Genomic DNA, 17,391 nt, shown 5'->3' with positions numbered 1-17,391 from the left:
ACTTGGGGAATGCTTCTGTCACCTCTTCTCGGAACTGAAAACCAAAAATAATATGCCCTTGAGTAAAACCAAAAATCATGAGGTGCACTTTGAAATCTCCCTCCTTAACAGAACTCCAAAGTGACTGCAAGCAGCTGCACAAGCCCTTGAGACTTGAAGACAATGGAAGGAAGACAAAGAGCTCCCAAGGCCTTTGCGTATTTTAATGATGCCCAGATTTGGGGATTTGGGGCTGATGGCAGGAGCCTGAGGCACTGAGAGAAGGTTGAAGAAGCTGCTGCAGGAGTCAGCAGCAAAACTGCAAGTGCCTTGGAGCATCAGTGGCCGCCATGAGTGAGGGCAGGGAGTGCCCAAGGCTCCCCAGGGCCTGGGGAGAGCAGATCCTTGAGGGCAGGATTGCAGGAGCCAAAGGCTGTGAGCAGGGAACTGCAATGCTGAGCAAGGCCTGGGCTGGCTGGAGGAAGCAGAAAGGCCAAGGCTGAGCCCAGGCCTGGGACAGCAGGGCCTGTCCCTCACGGGTGGCTCGGGGCTGTTGCTGGGGCAGTGGGATGGCAGGGGCAGCAAGGACAAATGGCATCAGCCTGCAAGCCCTGCCAGCCTCCTCAGGGAGGGCCGAGGCAGAAGCAAAGTGCGGCCCCTGCCAGGAAAGTTCCTTCTGTGGGGCCTGCAGAGGCCCTGCCCGAGCCCAGGGGACAAAGGCCTGGGTGCCTCTGGCCCTGCCAGCCCTGCCCAGCCCTCGGCCATCTCTCCTGCACCCTGTGCCCCCTCTGTGTGCTGCATAGCGAGGAGGTTGTGGAGCTGAAGCCTTGGGGCTCCCTGGCAGTGAACAGCACTGGGGTTCCTTTTTCTCCCCAGCTCTGCCTTGAGGCACCGACCCTGTAGCTCCAGAGAAGTCATGGAGGAAAGATGTCACGGCAAACATGGCAATACAGAGTACTTTATTTTGTGTAACCGCGTATATAATACAGCTCTGGGACTATATAGTCTGAAATTTGCACTACAAATGCAAATACTGAGATGAAAGTGTTAGAGACAAAGGTTTTCCTGTTAACAAATACACAAAAATATATTACATGTGCCAGAAGAAAAAAAATACACAGGACACAGAGTGGGCATTAATGAGTAACATCGTAAGAGCTAGAAAGGAGAATGAGAGTTTCTTGCTTCTGAAAGCATGAACAATGATTTTTCTCAGACCATCCTTGAGCTCCTGTTTCCTCGGGCTGTAGATGAGGGGGTTCAGAGCTGGAGGCACCACCGAGTACAGATCTGACAGGAACAGATCCAGGGATGAGAATGAGATTGAAGGGGTCTTTAGGTGAGCAAATGTCCCAGTGCTGAGGAATAGGGAGAGCACAGCCAGGTGAGGGAGGCAGGTGGAAAAGGCTTTGTGCCGTTCCTGCTCAGAGGGGATCCTCAGCATGAAACCTGAAGATCCGCACATAGGAGAAAACACCACAGAAAACACCCAGATGCTAAACAGACAACAACAGCAAGAAGAACAAGTTCCCTGAGGTAGGAGTGTGAGCAGGAGAGTTTGAGGATCTGTGGGATTTCACAGAAGAACTGGCCCAGGGCATTGCCATGGCACAGGGGCAGGGAAAATGTATTGGCTGTGTGCAGCAGAGCATTGAGAAAGGCACTGGCCCAGGCAGCTGCTGCCATGCGGGCACAAGCTCTGCTGCCCAGGAGGGTCCCGTAGTGCAGGGGTTTGCAGATGGACACGTAGCGGTCGTAGCACATGATGGTCAGGAGGGAATACTCTGCTGAGATGAAGAAGGCAAAGAAAAACAGCTGAGCAGCACATGCAGAGTAGGAGATGTTGTTGGTGTGCCAGAGGGAATTGTGCATGGCTTTGGGGACAGTGGTGCAGATGGAGCCCAGGTCAGTGAGAGCCAGGTTGAGCAGGAAGAAGAACATGGGGGTGTGCAGGTGGTGGCCGCAGGCTACGGCGCTGATGATGAGGCCGTTGGCCAGGAGGGCAGCCAGGGAGATGCCCAGGAAGAGGCAGAAGTGCAGGAGCTGCAGCTGCCGCGTGTCTGCCAATGCCAGCAGGAGGAAGTGCCTGATGGAGCTGCTGTTGGACATTTCTGCACTCTGGGTATTGTGGGCTGTTCAAAGAAGTTATTGACAAGCTTGGAGCAATATCTCTCATTCAATCCTATGGAATAATTTCTGGAATCCAGTCAAAACTACTTATCTTCCTATGGGGAAACCTCACTACACATTTTTATTTTTAAGTTTAGGTTTTTGCTGCTGAGTTACTGCATCATCTTCAGCATCTCTCTCAGTCTGAACACTAGGGAGCCCAGAGGGAAAACAGAGCTCCCTGTACCCCAGTGCAGTCAGACCTAACTGTCCCACACAGGTGCCATTTCCTGATTACACCTTCCTCTATTTCAGCGTGAACATAAGCATTCTTGAAAAATAAAGTGGACTTTTTGAAGACTCCAGTTCAATAATCATTTTCTCTGAATCATCCTGTCTTTCCTTGTGCATCTGGACATGGAGGGATATCCAGCTTTAGTCTGGCTCTCTGCTGCCTGGAGTTGTTCCTACTGGGAGCTGTTTGTCTCTATCCAAGGCTTGTCCCTGCCAGTGCTGCCAGAGCCCAGCCCAGCCCTGGGGGCTCAGCTCTGCCCTGCAGAACCCTCCCAGCACAGGGCACTGCCCAGGGGCATCTCCCTGGCAGCAGGGCCTGAAGGGCAGCTCAGACAAACTGAGATGCTGCAAGCCAAGGTGCTGCTGCTGCTGTCTGTAGGCAGAGCAGGCTGAGGAGGAGGCACTTTGTGAGGCAGATCTGAGGCACATCTGCTGATGCCCCGTGGGACAGTGCAGGTGTCTCAGGGACACAGACACACCTGACAGCCCCTTTGCCTTGCCTTAAGGAGAGAGCTGAGAGCAGCCCTGGCCATGCAGCAGCATCTCCAGAGCAGGAGGAATCTGCCCTGCTGGGGGTGGCTCCTTCCACCTCCAACTTCTGCCCACAGTCCATGGGGAGCTGCCAGGCAGGCTGAGAGCTGTCCCTGGCAGGTGGCACATGCCCTGGGCTGGCCAAGAGCCCTGAGGGCTGCAGAACAGGCACTCCAGCTCTAGGTCATATGGTCCCAAGTGTGTTTCCAGGTGGAGGTTCAGATATGCATCCCCAGGCCCTCTACAAACACAAGCTGCCCGCTGCCTCTTCACCTGCCTGGAGTCCTGCCTGCGTTCATGGCAGCAAAACCAGGCTGTTCCTGGCCAGAGACCAGAGCCCTGCTCCTGCAGGATGCTCTTGCCAGCACTTTACAGGATTCTGCTCTGCACCCAGCACTTTTCCTTCCCCCTCTCAACAGGCTTTGGCACACAGAGCACAACCTGGCTGGCTCTGCCATCAGCACACCCCAATCACAGGTGGAGGAAGAAGAAGCAGGGGCTGTTTTGCAGCCATGCCCAAGAGAGACTGGAAGGGTGCCCTCCCTCTGGTCTCACTTGCTTGGCTTTCTGACTGGGTCTGGGGCAGGGGCTGTGATTCCTCATTTGTGGGGACCAGAACCGCACTCAGGATCCCAGCACTGCCTGACAGCGCTCTGGACACTGGCACGGTCACGCGTCCGAGTCTCGGGCACTGTGCTGCTGCTTCATTTGTCCTTTGGCACACCCAACGCTCCTTGAGAAGCCCTGATGGTCTCTGGTTCTGCCCTCTTCCTGACCTGGGCAGGGATGGAGCATTGCTGTGCTTTCAGGAAGCTGGTGTTGAAACCTTGCAGCATTCCAGTCTCCTTTGCCCTCTGTGGATGCTTGTCATGGAATCCCTCTCAGTTGGGTTCAGAGCATACTCAGGTGGAGTGGCTCTTCTAAAACCCAGGGCCTCCAAGAGTGCTCAGCAAGACCTTTAACTCCACAGTGTTGTGGAACTGGACCTTTAGCACAGAGATATTTCCAGCCTGATCTGCCCTTGTTCCTCTGCATCTCTGCACAAAACACAGCGTGGAAGAGAACGGCAGGAAGAGCCCATGTGTCCCAGGGCTCCGGATTTGCGGCGCTTGAGCTCCACAGAGATGCAGTCAAAGTGAAGAAGCCAAACTCTTTATTGATGGAGGGTAAAGCAAAGGGAGGAGATGGAGGGGACAAAAAGGATGGGTACAGTGTGAGGGCTGGAGGGAGGGGGCAGTGAAAAGGGAGGAATGAGGCATAAGAGAAAAAAGGGATGGGCACAGTGTGAGGGCTGGAGGGAGGGAGCAGTGAAAAGGGAGAGATAGTGGAGGGAAGATGAGAGGATGGGCAGTGTCTGAAGGCTGGAGGGAGAGAGCTATGTACAAGCAGGGAGAGGGCTGAAGCCACATGAACTTCAACAGGCTCAGCTGTGCCTGGAGCTCCAGCTGGTCTCTTCTGGTCTCAAGGTTGCCTCATCTTCCATGGCATCTGGAGAGCTTAAAGGGATGCTGGTTCTTCTGAGCCAGCAGATGAGCATGGTTCTGCAGCTCTTCAATTGAGTGTATCTTGAATTCCTATGTTTGTCTGGGAAGGGCTGTCGTCTGTCATCAGGGCTTGAAAGACTGGAAGAGAGAGGAAAGGAGCCATGGTCAGAGCCCAGATCTGTGGGAATCCAAGGTGACCTTCCTGCTAGGGCCATCCCAGCTAGCTTATTCCATGGCCAATACAGAGGAGGGGCCAAGGGGATCAGCTGCAAGGTGTTGGCCACAAATACCCCCACCCATGTCCCTGAAATCTCTGTGTGCTCCATCCACGCCACCGTTCATCCACACAGGGAGTGAAACCCTCCACAGCAAGGGCAGGGATTGCAGCTCCCTGCCCAGGGATTGCAACTCCCCCCGCCAGCCCCGCTGACAGCCCGCTGCCCTCACTCACCCTCCCTGAGCACCTGGGGCTCTTCCTTCTGCCCCCTCAAGCTCTGCCCGGCGAGCCCTGTGAACACAGAGCCTGTCACTGCCCCAGCGGCACAGCTCCCTGCCAGCGGCGCTGCCAGCCCTGTGGCCGCTGGCCCTCCTGGCCAGGCAGGGCTCAGCCCTGGCCCTCGCCACCTCCTGACACCCAAGGAAGGGCACGGCTGGGAGAGGGCGGCAGCAGCCCCAAGGGCAGCCGGGGCTCCACGGCACCGGGCCCGGATGGCGCCGCCGGGGCAGCAGCCGGGGCCGGGGCCGAGCCGTGGTGGGTGGGGAGGGACCCCGGGCTCACCGATGAACCTGATGGCCGCCTCTCGCAGGGGCTCCTGGGGGCTCTGCAGGTACGGCAGGGCCTGGCGCAGGTGCTGGGCCGCTCGGCTCCTGTCCTCTGCCAGCTGGGGAGAGCGGCGGCAGGCAGGGAAGGGTCGGGGCGGGCTCTGCCCCTTTGGCAGGCGCTGCCCTGAGGCGCCCGGCCCCGGCCTCCCCTGCCCGCCCAGCCCTGAGGCGCGGCCGGCAGCCGCTGGCGCCGGGCTCTGCAGGGGCAGAGGGCCGGGTGCTGCCCGGGGAGCCGCGGTGCCAACCCGCCCCGCGGCCCCGCTGGGCCGGGGCTCCGTCGGCACCCGGCTCGGGGCCACGGGAGCCCGGAGCAGAGCCCGTGCGGCCCCTGGGTGCAGCACTGGGCACGGCCACAGCTGCCAGCCCCACACAGCGAGCACCGCGCTCAGGGGGCTTCTCCAGCCTGAGCCTGGGGCTTCCAGGCCGTCCTTACCAGGCACTCGGCCAACTTCCACAGCTGCTCCTTCTTCAGCAGCTGCTCCAGATTCCTCCTCTTCAGGAATTTGGTCGCACAATGCAGCGTTGCCCGAGAGGCCTGGAGAGCAGCAGAGATGTGGAGATGGCAGCGCAGTTCAGGGCACAGGACCCGTGTCCCTGTGCCAAGGCCTGGAGGAGGCTGCAGCCCGGGAGGTGCCAGGGCAGGAGGCAGCCGAGCCCCCTCCCAGGGATGCACCAGCAGCCCACGAGTCCTCACCTCTGCCACACGCTGATTTTCATCATGACAGTGGAATAAAAGTGGGAGTAGGCTCTGGCACACAGTTGACTTAAGGGGCTTTTTTCCCTCGTCTACTACCAATTCCATCACCTTGCAGAATAGGTCTAGGGAGAGCAGCTGCACGTGGCTGTTGTCCTGGAGGAAAGGAAAAAACCTCAGCACCAACTACTGCAGCCCCTGAACAACAGCCCAAATAATCCACAGGGCACCAAGTTTTTGGGCAGCAGCCAGTGCCCGTGGCTGAGGACACTGAGCCTTACGTTGTCAAAGAGGGCCAGGAGTGCCTGGGCCAGCTTCAGGGCGGTGGTGCTGGATATCAGGATGTCTTTGTCCTGGAGCACATTGGTGAACACGTGGAGGCTCATGCCAACCACCTCTCCATCTGCATCACCCAGCAGCTCCAAAAGGCTTTGAGACAGGCTACACATTTTTAGGGCCTGTGTGGAACACAAGGTTGTGCTGTGAAGCCACAAACGACAGCACCACCAACACTGCCCTGGCACTGCAACCCCAACTGCAGGGCCCAGAGGCCAAAGGCCTGTCCCAAAGAACTCAGGGAGGTGAGGCAGGAGAGCTGGGAGCATCTGCCTCAGTTCCTGAAGCCCAGCCAGCCCAAGGGGCTGCTTTCCCCAGCGCAGCTTCAGCCGCTGTCCCCTTCTCACCATCGAGGGATCCTTGCTGAGCACCACAAGGCCTCGGAGCGCCAGGCGACGCCTCTCCCTGCACTTGCTCTGCACATGCCTTGACATGATCTCAAGGATGCTGTCAGCACAGTGACTCAAATCCAAGCAGTCCAGGACCTGGAAGGCACAGGGCAGTGACAGGGGACCCAGCCAGCAGGAGCCCAGATCCGCACAGGGCTGGGCCCAGACAGCAGCACAGGGCACGGGCACCGTCCCAGGCAGCTGTGGCGATGACCACAGAGAGCTGGGAGGCAGCTCAGAGAGGCAGCGCTGGCCATCGGGCTCACCTCCACAAGGAATGCCAGGAAAGGCAGATCCCAGCGTGGCTCTTCCCTGCTGAGCCAGCCAAGCAGGCGGCGTGCAATCCCAGAACACACGGAGAGGGAGGCACGGCGCATCTGCCTGATGGGGGAAAAGGCACCAAGACACTGAGGTGGGCAGGCAAACCTCTCTCAGGACTGAGTCACAGAGGTCCTGTCTTTCCCAAGCATCCCTGGAGCGGATGTGGGCATTTTGGGAGGCTGCTCCTTCTGGGCACCTCCTCTCCCAGCCTTTTCCAGTCTGCTTGGCTGTCCCTTGGTGACAAATCCCTCTGGCCCATGAGCACAGGGACTGTGTGGGGCACCCCGGGCACAGAGCACAAATGTTGGGGACAGAGGGGAAATGGGGGTCTCACCTGGCCAGCAGACCCACGGCATAGTGCTGGGTGTCAGCGCAGAGCAGCGTGTCCCAGCCACGCTTGCGCTCCATGGCCATCACCTCAGGGTCATAGTGCAGACAGAAGAGCAGAGCCTTCATGGCCTGCACCGCAAACCTGTGTGCAGAGCAAAGTCCAGGTCACACTGGGAGCACTGGTGCTGGCCACAAGGGCATGGGAAGGACAGGGGGACTGGGACCTGTTGGGCTGGCTGGGAAGGCGATGTTCCTCCCGGCACGCTGTCCAGAAGTTATCAACTTCCTCTGGCATCTGCTGTGTGGTGATGACAACGTGGAAGAGCAGAGCCACAAACAGGCGGGAGGAATAAAGGATCATTGCCTTCTGGCACTGAGGCACAATTAGCCAGATCACCAGAGTAGCCTGCAAAAGAAGCAACCCGAGACAGCGCTCAGGGCTGAGCTGTCCATAGGGCAGGGCCCGAGGGGAGACGCAGGGGGAGCAGCGGGCCCAGTGCCACCTGAGCCTGTCACTAGCCCAGGTTTCAGCCCAGTGCCTGAGGCACGGAGAGGATGGAGAGCTGCTGGAGAGGCGACTGGAGAGCGAGCAGAGGCCAGTTCCAGAAACTCACAGCCAGGGCAAACACGTCTTTGTTGTCTCCATCAGAGGTGCTCATGCTGTGCAGAGGCCAATCCTCCATCACACAGAGCAGTGTGGGCAGCACCTTCTCCACTGTTGGTCCTGACGAGCCTATGGCTCTCCACATCCTTGCAGCAGCTCTGTGGGATCACAGCTCTGTGTCAGGGGGTCTCAGTCACAGGACCATGCCCTGTACAGCTGTGGGGCCCAGGTGACAGAGCCCCAATGCCCTGAGGGGGAGGGAGGGAGCATGGCAGCAGGCTGAGGAAACAGAGGGGCCTGAGGGTCTTGGAGCTCTGTGCCTGTCTGGCAGACCCCACTGGACAGGCTGTACAGGGCCATGGGCCCTAAAGGCTGTTGAGCCCTGAGCTCTCAAGGCACGTGGACCCCGTACCTGTCACACGTTGGGGCACAGCGCAGGAGGGTCAGCACCACGTCAGCAGGGTGTTCTCCAGCCAGCCTCCAAATGTCAGTGCGCAGCCTGACACCCACAGTGGCATGGGACACGAGACTCTGGTGAATGCTTTTCACCATGGCTGGCACCTGGAGGGGGTGGGCAAGACTTGGAGCACTGTCCATGGGAGACACTCCCCAGCTTCCCCTAAGAAGTGCTTCCCTCCCCGCCACACTGTGCTGGCCTCAAAGACTGAGGGGGCCCAGTGACCATGGCGTGAGTGGGCATGCACTCCTGTGAGGCCTCAAGCCCTGGCCTCAGGCTGCTTACGTTTGGCTGGGAAGAAACACAGGGCTCCTTGAAATAGTCCCCAATGAGTTCCTGACTCAGAGTGGCAGTGGTGTCAGTATTTGTGATGCCCTCAGTCTCTGCAGTGCCGGCCATGTCCTCAGTCTCTGCCATGTCAGCCTTTGCCCTGCCATCATTCCTTGCAGTGTCAGAGCCCTCTGAGCACTCAGGTGAATTTGGGCTGACATCTGGCTCTGCCTGGAGCTCGGTCAGCCTGGAGTCAGGCTCAGCTGTGCCCTCTGTAGCTGTGGTTCTGGTCTTCCTACGTCGAATGCGTAGGAACTTCTGGAACCTCTGCACGAGAACAAAGGACAGGGAAGAGAGGCAAGTTCCATGCAATGCTCCAAGCGCTGTGCTGGGCTGAGCAGTGACAGCAGGCCCAGCCCAGGTAGGGATGGCTGCAGGTACCTTCAGTGTTGTGCGGAAGCGGCCGTGGGGGGGTTCCTGCTCTTGTGTCCGGTCCATGGCTGCACCTGGGTAAGAGCGAGTGCAGCCAGAGCTGAGGGGCTGTGGGAGAGGCCAGAGAACACAGCCCAGCCCTGCGCTCCCCAGGCAGGGACAGCCCCGGGATGCCCCAGGGGATGGAGCACGGCTGCTGCGGGGTGTCTGCCCAGCCCCTCTTCTGTCCTGTCCCTGGCCATGTCCACAGTGGGTGGGGTGGGATGGGATGGGATGGGATGGGATGGGATGGGATGGGATGGGATGGGATGGGATGGGATGGGATGGGATGGGATGGGATGGGATGGAGCCCAGGTGGCAGCAGCCATTAGCCCTGTGGCCCAGCTGTGCCTCTCACCATCCTGCATTGGCTGGAACTGCTCCAGCTCCTCAGGTGGTTGTGCTGGGGATACTCCAGGGCCTTTCTCTTTTTTCCCTCTGCAAACATTGAACAGGCTGAGAAATCTGCCTGCCATGTCAGAGTCTGGCCTCAAGGGCACCTTCTAGAGAGATGCCTTGGGAAAGCTGTGAGGCAACAAGTCGTGCAGCTGTGCCTTGAAGACACCCACGACAGAGTTGCTTCAGGAAGGCTGCAGGACAGCAAGTCCTGCACTCTGCTCTTGAGGGCTCCTGCCACAAGGACAGGAGACTCCTCGTAAGCAATTCTAGTCACCAAGTCCCGCGGTCCGGCCGTGAGTGCACCTGCAAAAGAGAAGCCTCGGGAAGGCCGCGGGCCACCAAGTCCCACGACCTTGCCACGAGGTCACCTGCAGGAATAACGCCTCAGAAAAGCTCCGGGTCAGACACGAACGAGTGCGCTGTGTGGGGGCTCCTCACAGCACCGCTCCGGCGCGTCTTGTCCCGTCGCCTGCTCCGAGCGCTGTGGTGTGGCTGTGTCACTGCCAGGTCCTATGTCAGCACAGGTCACAAAGGGTCCTTTGACACCGTGTCCCATTCCATGCCATGGTGACCGTGCTGCTCTGTGTCACAAAGGCCCTTGCACACACTGCCACCTGCCCTGGGGACACCCTCAGCCCACCCAAAGTGGCCCAGGTTGGAAGGAATCCCTCGCCCCAAGTGTTTAAGGCTGCCTGACAGGATGTTTATGAGCAGCTCTAACCACCAGCAAACACTGCCCTGCTCTGCGGGCTCAGGGCAGCAGAAGGAGCCCCCAGGGCTGCTGACACAGCCGTAGCTGGAAGGGCACAGGGCCTTCCAGAGAAGCTGGCACAGCCTCCTTGGGACACATCCCAACTTCTGGCTCTCCTTAACCTGGGGGTCCAAAAGTTCCCTCTTGGTCAGACCTTGTGGCCTAAAGCTTCAGCTGCTTTAGCTCCTGGGGCTAAGCTGCTCATGCTGAATGTGACAACTCAGAGAGAAGAATACAGTTCATCCAAATCCTTCTGGGACACTGAGAGGGGAGGCTGTGCAAACAGGAGCATGGTTTGCTGTCACCTCTCTGCCCTTCATGCCTTTCAGCACTTTGAAAGCTCAGCCAAGAGCTTTGTCCAAGGGTGCAATGAAGCAGCTGTTCCTGCTCCCAGCTCTGGCTCTTTCCTGTCTCTGACCTTGACTGGTTTTGTCCCTCTTGCTGTGCCCTCTGTTCCCCCTGTGCTCAGTGGCTGCTCCCCAGGACTGTGGAACTGGCACAAATCAAGGGCTCCAGCCCCTCCTTTCTCTGCCCTTGCAGCTGCCTGGTCACAGCAGCCTTTTCCATCTGGAAGCTCCACATGGAGAGGGAGTCCCCACCTCTGTTCCCTGCACAACCTCCAGGAGCCCAGGGCTGCCATCTCCAGTCCCTGCTGGCACTGAGGGCTCCCAGGTGCCCCAGGCTGCTGTGACACCACTGCACACGGGAGGGAACAGTGCCAGGGGCTGTGCTCAAAGTCAGGTCCATGTGCTGCTGCTGCTGCTGCTGCTGCTGCTGCTGCTGTGGGTGTCGTTTGTCCAGCCGTGCCCCAGAGTCAGGGATCAGATGCAGGCACTGCTGCTGCTCCCTCGGGATCAGCCACAGTTTGGGTGTTGCTGTCAGTGCCAGCAGAAGCGGTGGCTGGAGCAGAGGGTGCTGACAGTGCCCCAAGCCCCGGGGCCAGAGGGGTCCCTGGGCTGGGGCTGGGAGCTGGGAGGGAGCTGCCCCTCGTTCTCCCTCTGCCCCACACAGAGCTGGGCCGGGCACAAGGGGGGCAGCCCAGCAAACAGGGAGCCTGCGAGTCCCTTCCAGCCCTGTCTGCTCAGAGCTTGGGCCTTGGAGCTGCAGGTGGACAAAGGCAGCTGCTCCTGGTCCCTCGCTGTGTCCCCGTGCTCAGCAGTGCTGCTCCATCAGTCTGTGCCCAGCAAGGGGGAAAAGCCTCAGCCCTGCAGGGCCAGGAGCTGCCGGGCTCTGCCTGAGCAGCTCAGCCAGCGGGAAGGAGCTGCTCCACACGGGAACCAGGAGCAAAGGACTGCAGCACCTCGTTCTTGGGCAGAGCCCCGATTCTCTGGGGGAATAGCAGAGCTGTTCTCATGCACTGCTGTGTCAGAGCTGCAGGTGCTGTGCCTGCAAACACAGGGCTTGAGATCTGCACAAGGATTCTGCAACTCGTGACTGGATCAGGATGTCACCAGTGCTAAACTCCAGTTTAGTCCAAAGCAACCACTCTGCATCTGATGCTGCTATCTGCTATAATTATTTTCAGAGTATCCAGACAAAAGTAAACAGAGGAGGAGCCTACATTTTCATTGTTTATCAGAAATGCATCTCATTTTGCTGTACATTCCTTTCTTAGGATGTGTTCTCTCTATTTAAAGAAATAGAAAAAAAAGTAAAAAACAGAACAAAAAGTGAAAGTGAAAGTTTAGAGGAAAAAAACCCCAATGTGTAGTGAAAAATCTTCTGTAACTTTGGATTAATTAGTATCTGATCTTTTTTAAAAAGACAAGTAAATTATTTGCTTTGTGAAAGTTCTGATGACATGGATCCATATTACTGAGCTCAGCATCCTTTTTTAAAAGATTTTGGGATTTGATTGCAATATTAAATCATTTTTAATTGTGGTTGAAGAAAGAGAAAATTGAAATATGGATTGTGCATGATTGTGTTTTGAAGGTAAAAACACTGCAGTTTGAAACTGTAACCTCAAGTATTGAAAATTAATGTGATATCTCCAAATGGATTGGGTGACAGCAGCTTTTCCTATAGGATGTGCAGCATCAGAAAGACTTCATCAGTGAGGTTGTGGGTGCTTTTATCTTTGTCCTGTGCCACTCTGGGATGTCATGAAACGGGAATTCACCTGCCACCATCCACAGTCACCTTCTGACACTGCAGATCCTTGGACCTTGTGTCCCCAAAGCAGACACAAAGTGTTTCTGCAGCTACCCCCTTGGCACAAATCCACGACGACTGGGATTTTTCCAAGTCTCATGTCTCCATTGTGCCATATTCCTCAATTAATAGCAGCCCATCCCAATGAATCCAGGAATTTACTCAGATGGTTGTCAGCTCCACTTCCTGCCTAGAAATCCTGAAACTGCTCCCAAATGCTGCTGCCTTCAGCTCTTGGACACCTACTCACAAAGCTAGGGAACAAATCCCCTGTCCCCTGCCTTACAAGGTGAGTTAAGCCAAAGTTAGAGCTCTGTGGGAAATGTCTGTGCATCCATATCCTTTTAATATATCCATACATGGGGGTGTGCATGGATGTGTATGGTATAGAAAGGAAGGGGTGTGCAAGCAACGTGACTGACACTTTCACTCTCCATGTTGGTCCCACAGGTACAAAGACAATATGGATAGCCTGGCACAGTCAGACCTTTCTGTCCATGGATACAGAGACATCCCAGAGCCCCTGGTACAGTGAGACCTTTCTGTCCATGGATACAGAGACATCCCAGAGCCCCTGGCACAGTCAGACCCTTCTGTCCATGGGTACAGAGACATCCCAGAGCCCCTGGCACAGACAGACCCTTCTGTCCATGGATACAGAGACATCCCAGAGCCCATGGCACAGTCAGACCCTTCTGTCCATGGGAGCACATTGGGGGTGGGTGGGCAGTGAGTCCTGGACAGGAGCCAGACCTGTGTCCAGCCCTGCCAGGCCCTGCCAAGGCTCAGTGCTGGCTCCTCTGGAATGGGAAAGCCCTTCAGCCTTGTCCCTGCCCAGAGGGGCAGTGCTGGCCTGGCAGCACAGGCTGTTTTCCCCACAGGCTGCATGAGATGAGAACACAACACTTGCAAACACTGAGTGCAAGCCACAGCTCTGGGTGCTCCCCATGCACCTCAGCCCTGGTTCCACTCTCTGCCCCAAACCTGTGAAGTAAAAGGCAGGTGGGGGAGAGAACTGTTCAGAGAAGGACTGAGCTAGAGCTTGAGCAGGCTGAAAAATATCATTTGGGGTCATCCCAGATTGATTTCTTTTCAGAAGTTATTGAAGAAATTTACTTTTTGGAGGATGTCATGTTTTCCCTTGGAGGTGTACACTCTGCAAACTTGAGCTGCGTTGCCGAAATTCTCAAGCAAGTCTCTGCTGCAGGTCACTCCATTTCTCCTTTGGCTGATTCCAGCCTGGTGCTGAGCTGCAGCAGAGCCCTGGCAGAGCCCAGAGCAGCCTCAGCATCCACAGGGCCCGGCTCCAAGGAGAGAAACCAGAAATTGCCCGTCAGCTGAAGGCTCCTGTGCCCCTTGTCCCAGCTGCCACGGTGCCCAGGCCATGCTGGCCGTGCCCAGAGCAGTGCCCATCACTGCTGCCTTGGGCAGCAGAGCAGGAGGGCAGGACATGTGCCCAGCCTGCAGCCAGCCATGGCACATCCACCTCCTCAGCAGCTGCCACAGCAGGATGCTCCTGTGCTCGCTGCCATCTCCCAAAAGCTCTCATCCCACCGTGACAAGAAGATGGGGACCCACCTCATGCCATCGCTGCTGGAAGAAAAGCTGGTCCCAAGGGATGTCCTCAGCCTTCTCCAAGGGCACGGCCCATCCACGCCGCAGCTGGTCCCGAGCACTTCCTGATCCACACTGGAGCCCACCTGGAACACTTCCTTTAGAGAAAAAATCAACAAATTAATGAAAATAGATTACAGTCCAGAAGGGGAGAAAAGAAAAATGGTAAAAAATCTCATCTCTGTCAGGGGCTTGAGGAAGGCCCAACCCTAGATGCCAGGGAAAAACCCACCCACGGGTGAGAGAAGCCCATGCTTTCTCCCTTTTCCCCTGCACTGGCCCCAAAAGTCATGGTGATCCCAAAGCAAGCAAGGGCAGTGGAGCAGCCCAAGCCCTTCCTTGCCTGCCAAGGAAAGCAGCCATGCACAGTTCTGGAGTCCCATCTCACTCCCACCATGGGGCTTTGTTTGTGTCGTGCTGGCTGCCCCAGCCCGGGGCACGGTGGGTGCTGGGGGCTGTTGGCAGGGCCAGGAGCTGACTCCCATTTCGTACCCACCCCAGCCCATCCCCCTGGCCCTGCCAAAAAGCAGCTTGGCAGATGACAGAAGAATCAGTTTAATCCTCCCCAGCAAAGGGGGAACCTTTGCTTCCTGGCCAGGCTGTGCAATGCCCAAATCTGGGAGCATCCCCCTGGGTCTGGACTCATCTGTAAATTCGCCGTGGAGCCTGGCTTTGAAGAAGGTGCCAGAATCCAAGTCCATCTTCAGCTTGCCAGTGGCCAGGTGGAGGAAGAGGTTGCCATCCTTGATGTCATCCTCACTGTCTCCAGCAGCAGCAGCCCCACCTGCTACAGCTTCTCCAGGGGCTCCTTCTCCTTCCCTGGGGTGAGACCAGGCTCTCAGTGTTCTGCCCAGGGTCCAGCTGTCAGTGAACCAGGACAAGCCAAAGCAGCTCAGATGGTGGCCACCAGTGCTGGGCAGAGCAGCTCAAGGGCTGTGTGTTCCCACCTGATGACCCCTGTACAGTGACACAGGCAGGACAAAAAAGTCTGGGCTTCTTTGCTTCTGATTGCCAAGGCCTGTGTGCAACTGGAACTCACCAAAGCCCTGCATCCAAGTGTGCCTGTGGCTCTCTCCCTTCTTCTATGGCAGGTGAATTTGCTGCATCCAAGGGTCACAAAACAGGTCTTCTAATGAGGGCCTTTCCATGTGGAGCATGGATAAGCACCATCTGATCAGATCTTGGCACTCTGGACAGAGAAAGCAGAAACCACTGGTCAGTTGGAGGAGGCTCCAGTCTGCTTTGCCCCACTGTTCTCATGCTCAGGCTGTGCTGCATGTGCTCAGAGCTGGGCCTAAACCTTCCCATCAGTTCTTTGTTTTGGAGGAGAGCAGGAGAGCAGGACATGTGCCACCTCCTCAGCAGCTGCCAGAGCGGGATGTTCACGAGCCCACTGCTGTCTCCCAGCACTGGTATTCCCCCCGTGCCCAGAGATGAGGATTCACCTTGAGAGACCTGTTGTGGCAGCGAGAGCTGATGGTTCCAGCTGATGTTCTGGCCTCTCCTGAAAGGGTGCTCCCCACAGACCATCTGGTGCAGCAGGATGCCCAGGGACCAGAGGGTAGCTGGCTTGCCATAGTACCAGCCAAAGTGGGTCCATTCTGGCGGGCTGTAGGACGGTGTTCCTATGGAATACAGATGGAATTCATCAGGGGGATGCTGCTGCTCCCAGAGCCTGGCCCCAGAATCCTTGGGCATGCTAGGGCTGCACCAGTGGCACATGGTGTGACCCCTTGCCTCTGGCCAGCACCTGGGACTTGTGTACAAACTTGGGGTTGGAAAAGGAGCCACTGGTGCTGGAAGAGTGCAGCAGAAGCCCTGGCAAGGCCTGACCATGACAAGGAAAAACCCACTCCGTGGTGGGGAAAATCCATGTCTTCATCCTCCCTGCCTGCATTGCCCCAAAAGACATTATGAGGACAAGGCAAGCAATGTGAGCACAGTAGTGCAAGCCCTTTCTCACCTGCCCACCAAAACAGCTGCTGCACAGGCTTGGACCCCCCCACAACCCACTACCCCCACCCACGGGTGTTTTTGTCAGGCTGGCTGCCCCAGCCCCAGTCCTGGACACAGTGGCTGGCAAATGGTGCCAGCAGGGCTGGAAGCTGGGCCCCCACCCACCCCAGTCAAAAGCAACTCAGATGAAGACTCAGTGCCATGACTGGCAGCAAAAAGGAGAGTCCCTGCTGCCACAGCCAGGCTGGGCCCTGAGATGTTGGGCCAGGAGATGCCGGGACCGGGAACACAGCCCTGTGTGGGCTCACCTGTAAAGTGAGTGTAGGCTGTGTCCTGCAGGTAGGTGCCAGAGCCAAAGTCAATCAATTTTGCCTGCCAGGTGGCCAGGTCAAGCAGGATGTTCTCCGGTTTGATGTCCCTGTGCAGGACCCCACAGCTGGTGCAGTACTGCATGGCCTCCAGCACCAGGCTGAACAGCTCCTGTGTCACCTCCTCTGACAGGAACCCCTGTGACCGAATGAAATGACAGAGGTCCTGACACCGCTCCGGGTGCTCCAGCACCATCAGGATGTCGTTGGGGAGCTCAAGCCACTCCAGCAGCTGGAGAACTCCAGGGAAGCCAGTGGACACCTTGTCCAGCAGCACGATCTCCACTGGTGCGCTGGTGCCATTGGACTGCAGGAGGACCACGATGCCGTCAGCGGGGCTGATGCTGTGCCAGAGCTTGGGAAGCTCTCCCCCAGCACGGGATGCTCTGCTGGCCCCACACCCGCTCTCCCTCCAGGCTCTTGGCAGCTTCCACCCTTCCGTGCCTCTACTCATCCCATCCCAGCACGCCCCAGCTTCTCCCGCTGGTCCCCGCTCACTCACCAGCTTGCCCCAGTGCTGGATGTGGTTCCATGGCACCCTTTTGATGACCACCTGCAAGCCAAGGGCAACAGCAGGCTGAGCTCCTCCTCCTCCTCCTCCCTCCTCCTCCTCCTCTGCCTGCCACTGATCCCACCACTCACCAGAAGACCGTTCGAGAGCCGAGTCACCTCCCAAATGCTGCCAAAGCTGCCACACCCCAGCAGCAAACCGAGCTGGTACCGCTCCTTCGTGCCGTGCTGCGCCTCCCCTGCCAGCGAGACGCGGCTGTCAGCGCTCGGCCCGGGGCCAGACATGAGCCCTGAGCACCCCTCAGCCGCCCCGGGCCGGGCAGCCCCAGGTGTTCGCTCTTTGGAACGGGACAGCAGAGGCTCAGGGCCAGCGACCGCGCTGCCAAGCGGTGGAGCTGGGGCCTGGGAAACCGCAACACAGGCAGCAGGAGCAGCCGTGCCGTGTGTGTGCTCCACGGGCCTGGCAGGAGCCAGGACCAAGACCAGGACCGTGGCCAGGGCACACCTTGGGGCCAGGGCCAGGGGCCGGGGTTGGGGTCGGGGCCCAT

At 57.7% G+C, this 17,391-nt stretch overlaps 1 protein-coding gene across 1 annotated transcript; it reads right to left on the bottom strand.

Moving 5' to 3' along the window:
• Positions 1-9,760: 9,760 nt before the first annotated feature.
• On the bottom strand, positions 9,761-17,391 carry LOC134057245 (serine/threonine-protein kinase pim-1-like). The gene is made up of 6 exons (XM_062514242.1): positions 17,349-17,391; positions 16,976-17,082; positions 16,836-16,886; positions 16,274-16,640; positions 15,455-15,634; positions 9,761-9,858 (listed from the first exon to the last, which is right to left on the bottom strand). The coding sequence occupies exons 1-6, from the start codon at positions 17,389-17,391 to the stop codon at positions 9,761-9,763; spliced, it is 846 nt and encodes a 281-aa protein (XP_062370226.1).

The sequence above is a fragment of the Cinclus cinclus genome, unplaced genomic scaffold (assembly GCF_963662255.1).
Source record: "Cinclus cinclus unplaced genomic scaffold, bCinCin1.1 SCAFFOLD_32, whole genome shotgun sequence".
NCBI classification, from domain to species: Eukaryota; Metazoa; Chordata; class Aves; order Passeriformes; family Cinclidae; genus Cinclus; species Cinclus cinclus.
This window is presented reverse-complemented; position numbering and strand designations above follow the sequence as displayed.

Coding starts and splice junctions, on each gene's coding strand:
- LOC134057245 (XM_062514242.1), bottom strand. CDS start 17,391: ATGGGCCCCGACCCCAACCCCGGCCCCTGGCCCTGGCCCCAAG. Junction 16,641..16,835: donor TCCAGCACTGGGGCAAGCTG/GTGAGTGAGCGG, acceptor GTCCTCCTGCAG/TCCAATGGCACCAGCGCACC. Junction 9,859..15,454: donor GCCACAACAGGTCTCTCAAG/GTGAATCCTCAT, acceptor TTATTCCTGCAG/GTGACCTCGTGGCAAGGTCG.